The following is an 11,078-nucleotide window of genomic DNA, read 5'->3' on the forward strand; positions in this document are numbered from 1 at the left end:
AGATTAACCACAGGGCTATATAAACGGACACAATGTCCAGCCATCACAAAGACAGCATACAGGGAGTGCGAAGTTTCGGTGCAGAGGGCTAATTGACCGGCAAATAATGGAATTTTCTGTCGTTAACATTCATGCCTTGGGCCAAATGGATCAGGAAAGACTGTAAGTGTTACTACTGTAATACTAATGATACAATTAAGGTGCTCTGTAATTAGTTACAATGTTTCTCGTTTAAATTCTTCCTCGTCAGGGTTCTCCCACGTGTGGCAAACGGGGCGGCGCGCCCCGTTTGGGAAAACTCCGCGCCTGTTTCAATCGTTGCGGCGCCCGTTGTTAAAATACCTCCGCCCCGATTAAAATTCACCAACAATAAAAGTTTGCCAGCGGAGGGAAATGTGATCGTCAAGATTACGCATTCGACAGGACACCCGGAGTTCACGTGTATTTTTAACCGGGGGCCACGCATCGCACTGGCAGACAATCAAGCAAGTCAAACATTCCTCGTCAACGGCTGTCGCCACCACCCAAACACTAACTGTACACCAGACTCGGGCTATCTTATATGATACAAGAACCCCAAATACCGTCTAATGGTGTGGTGACGATTTAACGCATTAATTATGTGGACGGTAAAAGAAACAGCCCCTCGACGCCCCCTTCCCCTCCCCCCCCCCTGTTGAATTTCATCGCTGGGGAGAACCTGCTTGTAAAGTAGCAGTAGCTTTTAAGAGATCAAGGGACCAAATCACAGCCAATGGCTCGATTAAAATCATCAATTTATATAGAGTCACGTGAATTGTTATCTGCCATAACAACAGATGCAATTATATTTAATCAGTTTTTGAGGCACTATTAATCAATAGTTGGCTGTTAATATGCAGTTTTTATACCTGCATGACCCTAAAGAAATAACAGTATTCATGTGCAATGTTTTTCAGACCAATATTGAGCTGCTTGAAATAATTCCCGCTACAACAGGAGAAATGCCTGCCCAGTGGCAGGTAAAAGGACAAATGTTTGTGCAATGTCCAGAAAGTTGTGGCTATAGGTTCTGTTCGGTCTTTTTGTAGGCATCTGTTGGCCTCTCATACTGGCATGGTGTTTTTGGTCAATGTTTCTCGCATGCATTAATCTTTATGGTACATCTAGACCTTATGTTAAGTTAGAGGTTATGGGAAGGTAATAGGGAAAAATTGTATGTATTGTAATAGAGGAAGCTGCCAGAATCACAAGAGTAGATGTGTTCTCAGGCCGAATTTTCTCATATTGCACTAAGTTTTAATCATAACATCTATTTTACCAGTCTCCATAACTGGCTTGATTTCACGGCAATATGGTGAACTAATGTTAATCATGCATTGAAAATATACCTTCATTGCTATCTGACCAGACCACAAAACACATTCATGTTTGTGATTCAATGTAACTTTTGCTGGAACATTCATCATATTACGCATTATTTGGAAATGAGTTTTTATGCTTGTCATTTACATGTTAGTGGCGGGGAGTCTGAAGTTTAAGGCACAAGTAAAACTACAAATGAAGGACATGGCTGGTAAAGATATGACGAGTCACCCGATCATTTGTGGCAGTGCAGACGTATGTATGTTGTACCCAAACTTGGAATCTGCACAATCTCAGGAGATTGTGCAGCGATTGTGCTGACCAAACTGCGGATTCCCTAGTTGTGGCTGACCAATCTCAAGATTGGGCAAACTGAAAACAGTTGGTGATTCAACACCGCTCATAGCGAGGGTGTGGTGTGCAGTGGTGCAAATCTAAGAAAGAGATTTATCTCATATTAAATCTTATCCAATATTTATTATAATCATTTAATATTTATACAAAGGTGCCAAACAGTTGAAAAACATTGAGGAAAGAAGGTATACGACCTTATAGTTATGATATAACATTTGAAATCCTAAATAATCATATGTTTGTGCAAGCTCTGTTTACCTCTGTTTGCCCCAATCTCAAGATTGTTTGCCCAAACTGCGGAATGCGCTGAAATTCCAAGTTTGTGCAAGATTCCAAGTTTGGGCAGCAACATGTGCAGCATGTAAAGCCCTGCTCAGGGTCGCTCTACGATTTGACTATCGCGACCGTACTTTATCACCGATTAGCGCGTAGCAACACTCACGTCGACTTGAAGTGACTTCACGCTGTACATCGGCCGATCAGATCGTAGCGTTCTCGCAGGAAACGTAGACGGGTTTGCGGCCCCAGTATTTGTACTACACAAGCAGTTTCTTTAGCACAAACAGAGCAAGCTTGACGCCGGGACTATAGTCTACAATAAAACGAGTCACATGACAACAAAACGGCGCTTAATTACCAGTAAACATCAGGTAACTTGTTAAATCTATCCTCAATTTTCTGAAATCGTTATAATCATGTGCAGAAAAGAATTTTAAAAATTGCACTGTGATATACGGAAAAACTTAATATATATTTGAGAAAGGGTTTGTGTGCTGTGTAGGCTGCCATTTTGTTAATCACGTGACTTTTGATAATCATGTGACTCGAGACGTAGCGGTGATTGGCTGCCACTCACGATTTGTCGCCGACCGCCGCATAGAAATAGAACCGTTCTATTCCTGCGATCGCAGTCGGCGACCGTATTTTCGATCGTAAGAGAACTCATGTCGAGTTTATCGGCGATCTGGCCGGTTTTTGACGTACGCTCTTCAAATTTTGTCGGCGACTAGGTCGTAAGGGCGACCTGAGTTAGCCTTAAGCCTAGCTAGTGTTGAGGTGATATCAATTTGAAAGCTTCCCAGTTTGATCAGCATATTGATTGTGCCTGAGATTGCTATAAAGATGTTGTAAAGTGTGCCTTGACTTTATCAGCATTTTTCTATTCATTTCTTTAAACATGTATGAGTAATTCCGATCAAATTTCTAATATAATTATTTGTGTACCAGGCAATGCAAGTCATAGCTAGATGTATGAGTAAAACATATGTAAGGTGGGTCTGTCACATGACTACAAAACAAGGTTATAGAAGCACAGTTTTTTTATAGCTTTTGAGGTTTGTGTGTATATCGCTTATTTGAGTGTGGACTTTTCATGTGGGGTGGTCTCACATAACCGTTTGTTATAGAAACCCACCCATAAAGGACCCACAGTTTATGTTATGTAATCTGGGTTATTATGCCTTGTGTAGATACAGGTATACATAGGGCATGTGTAACTAACTGATTGATTATTGTAATTTATATTTCAGTAAAACAAGTGTCAATGAAGACTCTAGATGGTACTTTGGTTAGATACAATAGAAAATGATGAAGTAGGTATTGTCATTATAAAGTCAGAGGTATGCTAGGCAATTCGTCACATTCATTTATTTTATTTTATTTATCCCCCTAGCATTTGCATTTTAAACTGAATCTATTCAACAGCTATATATGTTTCATTTAATACTGAGAACCTACCATAGCTTATTATTTTCGTCTGTATTCATGTTTAAGGCACAATTGGCATATGAGTCAAAAGTCAGGTTAACCTTCCTACATGATAAAAAAAACGTTCCTTGTAATAAAACTACCTTTTCAAACAGTCACAGACAGTTGTCACAATAGAAATAGATTTCTTGAAATGTTGCTGTTTATGTACACGGGTGGTAGCATATCTGTATAACTCTGTGGTAATAAGGAAGTAGGCCTAATGTATGCAGTCAGGTAATGCATGATCTATTGTTAGATTGTGTTTGTGCTAATATGCTGTGTTTGCCACTTTGCCGTTCAACGCGAAACTTTGGCATTATTGTTAAATGCACTGTTTTCTATGCAGAAAATCACGCTGACGTCAAAGTGTGCTGATCTGAACGGGAAATGATAAGCTCTCTGGGGGTCTCCAAGTCTGTCATCAATAGTGTCATCTTGTCACCAGGAGAATCCAATTGGTAAGGGACCTGCTGTATATATGCTGTGCTAGTTTGAGCATGCAGACAATAATAATGTTACTTCAATTGATTCTAAACCTTGTTCGTATATATTTTACATGTTTCGGCCTAGCAGACATTGTTCAGCAGTGAGAATTCTCTACATGGCTACATTGTATGATATATCGTACATTATATTAATATTATATGTAGTCGATAGTAAATATAACAACAACATTTTGCAAAATATACTTACTCATTGCCTGTATTTATTAGCTCATCTGACGTAGTCAGATGCAGCTTGTAGAATCGCATGATCGTGCGTCCGTCCGTCCGTTCGTCAACAGTTGGGGACAAATCTTAACCGCTCGACGTACGGTCACGATATTCGGGACGTCGGGGGAAGGGGGGGGCTCGTGAAAAGGGCTAATAAAGGACTCGGGATGACCAATTTGGGGGGTCAAGGGTCAAAGGTCAAGAGGTGTAAACGGAGGGGGAATATTTTTTCCTTAACTTAAGCTATAGGATGAAATACGGAATTGCGGCACAAATCTTAACGGCTCGACCTATGCTCTTAATATTCGGTGTATAGTGTGATGGGCAGGAAACCCATCACCAGTGCAAAATTAGAGGTCACAAGTCAAAGGGCAGTGGGGGAAAGGTCAGATATCAGACATTTTCTGAGTACGTGGCCTAATGGACAGAATGAAAAACTTTTTTGTTTCAGCGCTGACCTACCATTTTTATCACTTTATTGAAAGAACCATGAAATGTGCTTTCCACTGACGTGCGAAGAGTAAGTGTCTGATAACTTTTTGACCAACAAACATGGATCACTGAACTGCCTCAATGACGTCATAGTGTTGTCATTCATGGCACATCCATAATCTAGAAACCCAATAAGCCTGGATAGCCAAACGCGTACAGCACAGGCGTGACGGCTCAAACGTCGTTGGTTCGAATCCCATCAGGTTTTTTATTATTTACCTGTTTTCTGTATTTTTCTATCTTTATCCATTTAACTATTTTTTTTGAGTTAACGCAAATATTTACATGATTTATTTACAACAATTTAATAACAACAAATTAACAATTAATATATATTTTTTTTAATAGGGTTAGGGTTAGAGTCACAATGCACCATAAAACAGGAGTTTCAGGCACGCGTTTTGTATCAACCAATGGGATTTGGGAGGTATGCAGAATGCAGAAGGTTGCTGAAATGATGTGTATGCAACTGCGTATCTGCATATCTGCGCCTAACAAAGGTGTCACTACGCACGACTTAAATGTTACGTTTATAACCGTAGCAACAGACCTCAGATGAGCCCAGACGCTCTGCGGCTCTTGTTTATAACATTCTAAATACGAAAAGCCATTGATTGCCTTATGTTTTTTGTAGGCCGTTGTCAGAGGGAAAAGCGCTAAAGGAGAGATTTGACGAGATTTTTGCGGCTACGCGCTACATAAAAGCGCTGGATTCAATCCGCAAACAGAGGGTAGAACAGCAGGGAGAAGTCAAGATACACAACAGCGCACTCAAGTACCTCAAGCAGAACAAGGACAAGGCAGAAGAGGTGCTATATTGCTATTTTTAACAGAGCAACCTTTATTCGTAACGCAAGATTAAAAAAACGCTGTGATATCGTGGTGAAACTAATAGGAAAAATGAATCCGGTGATCTTTTTAGCCCAGTAGTAAACGGGAACATTGAATAATGGGCAGCAGTGGGAATCAACGATAACACTAAACAGTAAGGAATGTTTTTGTGCGTTATTTCAGATCAAAGATAACATGGAGCGAATTAAGACCAAATTGTCAGTGTCCGTCGACTCTATTAGAAATTTAACAGAGCAGTTGGAGGCAGTTCAGGTATTATGAACATTTAACCTATCCTAGAGTAATACTCATGTCCACTTACACGCTGTGGTGGGCAGCTACACACTGTCAGTGGATTACTGCAAAATCTGCTATGAATGACTGCCCCTAATTATCCGTTTACTCAATCAGTAACCATACTACTAGCAACGGTGATTATTATTTACACTTACTTTTGTTATTATTATTATTATCGTCATAATAATCATCAGTTTTTTCATTAATATTATCAGGAGTGTATAATATAGATATTATATAGATCTATATTATACACTCCTGATATTATTGTTATTTATTTAATACGTTGAGTAGCTATAACTGTGATATTATTATCATTATTGTCATTATCATCATCATCATTATTATTGTTATTCATTAAATACGTTGAGTAGCTATAACACTTAAGCCTAGCTAGTGTTGAGGTGATATCAATTTGAAAGCTTCCCAGTTTGATCAGCATATTGATTGTGCCTGAGATTGCTATAAAGATGTTGATAAAGTACCTTGACTTTATCAGCATTTTTCTATTCATTTCTTTTAACATGTATTAGTAATTCCGATCAAATTTCTAATATATTCTTTGTGTACCAGGCAATGCAAGTCATAGCTAGATGTATGAGTAAAACATATGTAAGGTGCGTCTTCACATGACTACAAAAACAGGTTATAGAAGCACAGTTTTTTTTATAGCCTTTCGAGGTTTGTGTGTATTCGCTGATTTGAGTGCGGACTTTTCATGTGGGGTAGTCTCACATAACCTGTGTTATAGAAACCCACCCTTAAAGGACCCACAGTTTTATGTTATGTAATCTGGGTTATTATGCCTTGTGTCAATGCAGGTATAATAGGGCACGTGTCTAACTGATTGTATTATTGTAATTTATATTTCAGGTAAAACAAGTGTCAATGAAGACTCTAGATGGTACTTTGGTTAGATACAATAGAAATGATGAAGTAGGTATTGTCATTATAAAGTCAGAGGTATGCTGGCAATTCATCACATTCATTTATTTTTATTTTATTTATCCCCCTAGCATTTGCATTTTAAACTGAAACTATATGTTTCATTTAATACTGAGAACCTACCATAGCTTATTATTTTCGTCTGTATTCCTGTTTAAGCACATTGGCATATGAGTCAAAAGTCCAGGTTAACCTTCCTACATGATAAAAAAAACGTTCCTTGTAATAAAACTACCTTTTCAAACAGTCACAGACAGTTGTCACAATAGAAATAGATTTCTTGAACTGTTGCTGTTTATGTACACGTGGTGGTAGCATATCTGTATAACTCTGTGGTAAATAAGGAAGTAGGCCTAATGTATGCAGTCAGTAATGCATCTATTGTTAGATTGTGTTTGTGCTAATATGCTGTGTTTGCCCACTTTGCCGTTCAACCGAAAACTTTGGCAATTATTGTTAAATGCACTGTTTTCTATGCAGAAAATCACGCTGACATCAAAGTGTGCTGATCTGAACCGGGAAATGATAAGCTCTCTGGGGGTCTCCAAGTCTGTCATCAATAGTGTCATCTTCTGTCACCAGGAGGAATCCAATTGGTAAGGGACCTGCTGTATATGCTGTGCTAGTTTGAGCATGCAGACAATAATAATGTTACTTCAATTGATTCTAACCTTGTTCGTATATATTTTACATTGTTTCGACCTAGCAGACATTGTTCAGCAGCGAGAATTCTCTTACATGGCTACATTGTATGAAATACATTATATATTAATATTATATGTAGTCGAATGTAAATATACAACGTACATTTTGCAAAAATGACGTTACTCATTGCCTGTATTTTATTAGCTCATCTGACGTAGTCAATAGTTGGGCACAAATCTTAACCGCTCGACGTACGGTCACAATATTCGGGACGTCGGGGGGGGGGGAATTGTGAAAAGGACTCAGGATGACAAATTTGGGGGTCAAGGGTCAAAGGTCAAGATGTGTAAACAGAGGGGGGATATTTCCCGGGAGTATAGGAAACGGAGTAATAGGATAGTGATAGGATAGGATAGTGATAGGAGTAGTGATGTCACGATCATCGATTATACTCGATCATCGGTTGAACAGTGGCTCGAACCAAGCGCTTGGTTATCAAAATCCATAATCGATTTAATAAAAACAAAAAAACTTGGAAAAGTTATGACAATCAGTACATGTATTATACACACAGTAGTAAACAGTGCAAAACAAACAGTAAACAGGGCTAAACAAGCACATACATGCACACACGTACATTCACACGACGTTACGCACACGCAGGCATTCAACACCCCGAGTAACCGATTGTAACCGATCATCGGTTACTTGGGTCCAACCGATGATCGATTACGAAATTACAACCGATTGACAACACTAGATAGGAGTAAATAGTAAACGGAGGGGGTATAGGAAGAAATACGGAATTGCGGCACAAATCTTAACGGCTCGACCTATGCTCTTAATATTCGGTGTATAGTGTGATGGGCAGGAAACCCATCACCAGTGCAAAATTAGAGGTCACAAGTCAAAGGGCAGTGGGGGAAAGGTCAGATATCAGACATTTTCTGAGTACGTGGCCTAATGGACAGAATGAAAAACTTTTTTGTTTCAGCGGTGACCTACCATTTTTATGGCATTATTGAAAGGACCATGAAATCTACTTTCTGCTGACATGCGAAGAGTAAGTGTCAGATAACCTTTTGACCCTCAAGAGGAGGGTTAAACATGGATTTGTTGACTGTCTGTTAGAAAGAATTTGACTGCCGGGTTTGCTAGTAGAATCTATACATGCCTGGATGTATGAGGCTACAATGTCACAGTGAAATTTCAAAAGCTAAATTTGGTTAAAGAAGGTTTATGCTCCTTAAATCGTATAATTTCTATGGCATTCTGTACTGTCAGTATGTTACATGTAACGTATGCCACTGCCAGTGGCTACTGCCAGTGCATGTGTTATTGGTACTGTGTAGTTTTTGCCTGCGTTAATTGGTTACAGGTGGCAGCTGTCTATTGCAGCCTGTAGGCTTGCGTAGGTAAATGGATGAGTGCTTACCTATTCTGTCTTGCAAATAGTTGTTGCTACTACGTACGATGGGAGCTTCCATCTTTAATCTGAAGACACTTAAACGTACGCGCCATCTCGTGGCAACTTTCATAACGATCCCAACGAACATTCCTTTGAGAAGGTTCCTGATACCATCCCTGTGCATTCCACTGTTTCGGCGTGTATGTGAACACATTTGGGACTAACAGGGTTTACTAGAATCCCACCACTCCACCACAGAGTCACTGCAGTAGACGTTAGATGAGCGCTGTCGCTCCGCGGCACTTGTTTCATTAATATTATCAGGAGTGTATAATATAGGTATTATATAGATCTATATTATACACTCCTGATATTATTGTTATTTATTTAATACATTGAGTAGCTATAACTGCGTGTTATTATTATCATTATTGTCATTATCATCATCATCATTATTATTGTTATTCATTAATACGTTGAGTAGCTATAACTGTGTGTTATTATTATCATTATTGTCATTATCATCATCATCATTATTATTGTTATTCATTAAATACATTGAGTAGCTATAACTGTGATATTATTATCATTATTGTCATTATCATCATCATCATTATTATTGTTATTCATTAATACGTTGAGTAGCTATAACTGTGTTATTATTATCATTATTGTCATTATCATCATCATCATTATTATTGTTATTCATTAATACGTTGAGTAGCTATAACGACGTGTTATTATTATCATCATCATCATTATTATTGTTATTCATTAATACGTTGAGTTGCTATAACGACGTGTTATTGCTCGTCTGTCGTCTGCGTCGTCGAGCAGACGGACATAGATGAGCGAGAGCAGCAGGCCCATGATTACCAGCAGCTGCAGACGCAGGACGACCGGCTAGCGGACGACTGCGTGCAGCTGCGTGCCCGCTGTTCGACGCTACGCGATAACATAAACGCGCCGTACGAGGGCAGCACCGTAGAGCTGCAGCGAGACATCGAGCAGTTTGAGACGAGGCTCGGCCGACACAGGTCGTCTCTGTTGAAGGTCAGTGCTTGCGGGACAAGTATTGCCACTAGGTGGCAGCAGCCGGTGCGACGGTTAGAAATGAAACAGGGGAACAGCTATTGTCGCTAGCGATTGCCACTAGGTGGAACATAATGGTTGGATTAACACAGGAAATCAAATTCCGACAGGTTTTATTTGCAACTGGAGACATTGGGTCGAACTGGGGGCCATAGTTTCTGTATGAGCATTGTGAACGAACCTTAACATTGTCGTAAAAATGATTGAAAGGCTAGTTTTTTTCCTGCAGCAAGAGGAACAGTTGAATAAACTGTCGCGGGAACGTAGCAAGCTGGGAGAACAGAAAAGCCAACTTCTGCTGCAGCAGGGAAAACTAGAGACAGAAGCTGAGGTGAATATGTCTTCTTAACGTAAAGTAGTAGCAAAAATGGGTCCTCGCAAAATAGCTAGCCCATGCACAGAGGAGCACTGCTCTGGGGCGCTTTGGTGAAATATTTGTAACCACACGCTAGTTAATCTGTATGTAATCCAGCCTGATAAAGGAATAAGTGCTGTACCTATGTGTAAAGTTTTAAATGCTATGATGCCAAAGCAAGTAAAGTCGATTTAGGTGACATTGCCGTGCTCTCTGATTCCAGCAACACAAGCAACAGCTGAACAACAGGGAGAACCAGATACACGATATTGCCTCCGAGTACGAACTCTCCGGTACGTTCCCCCCACCTACTAAGCAAGTTTACACAGACAACTAACCAAAGCGTAATTACACAGTACGCACATACCTCAGCAAAGATGAGCAACCGAGGGCCATCTGCCTGTGATTCGGCACTCCATCTCCGGCACCCGGCCGATAGCAAATGAAACTGGCGATGAGTGTAATAGAGGGCGCTTGTGCTGTCTAGGGTATGCTGTGAAGGGCCTCGCTGACTCTGCGATCCAGCGATTCACGCAGCAGTTGCACGAGCTTGCGGTGGCAGCACAGGCAAACAGCAAGACGACGAAGGTAGGAGAAGGAAAGGAATCCGACATCCCGCACACTGCTGTTGGCACATCCACAGAATACATCTCATGCAGACCTGCCAACCCTTACGATTTTTTCGTATTCCTTACGAATTCCATGATGTTTCTACGAATGTACGATCAAACTGAAAAACTTACGATTTTTTTACGACTTGTGAAAATTATTGCGATTGTGGGCACAACCATATTGGATCACGCGTTCACGTTGTTCTCGCGTGATCTAGAGTTAGTCCCATCATTCATTGCGC

General features: G+C 40.0%; 1 protein-coding gene across 1 annotated transcript in view; it reads left to right on the forward strand.

Moving 5' to 3' along the window:
- LOC106812491 (DNA repair protein RAD50-like) overlaps positions 1-11,078 on the forward strand; it is a 33,177-nt gene that overhangs the window by 3,743 nt on the left and 18,356 nt on the right. The window contains exons 5-13 of the mRNA XM_014816381.1: positions 1,071-1,098; positions 1,499-1,599; positions 3,862-3,905; positions 5,287-5,461; positions 5,667-5,756; positions 9,616-9,831; positions 10,100-10,201; positions 10,449-10,518; positions 10,713-10,813. Coding sequence (XP_014671867.1) covers positions 1,071-1,098; positions 1,499-1,599; positions 3,862-3,905; positions 5,287-5,461; positions 5,667-5,756; positions 9,616-9,831; positions 10,100-10,201; positions 10,449-10,518; positions 10,713-10,813 — 927 coding nt within the window. The remainder of the gene's footprint in view (positions 1-1,070; positions 1,099-1,498; positions 1,600-3,861; positions 3,906-5,286; positions 5,462-5,666; positions 5,757-9,615; positions 9,832-10,099; positions 10,202-10,448; positions 10,519-10,712; positions 10,814-11,078) is intronic.

This window comes from Priapulus caudatus, unplaced genomic scaffold, assembly GCF_000485595.1.
Source record: "Priapulus caudatus unplaced genomic scaffold, Priapulus_caudatus-5.0.1 Scaffold654, whole genome shotgun sequence".
Lineage (NCBI taxonomy): Eukaryota > Metazoa > Priapulida > Priapulimorpha > Priapulimorphida > Priapulidae > Priapulus > Priapulus caudatus.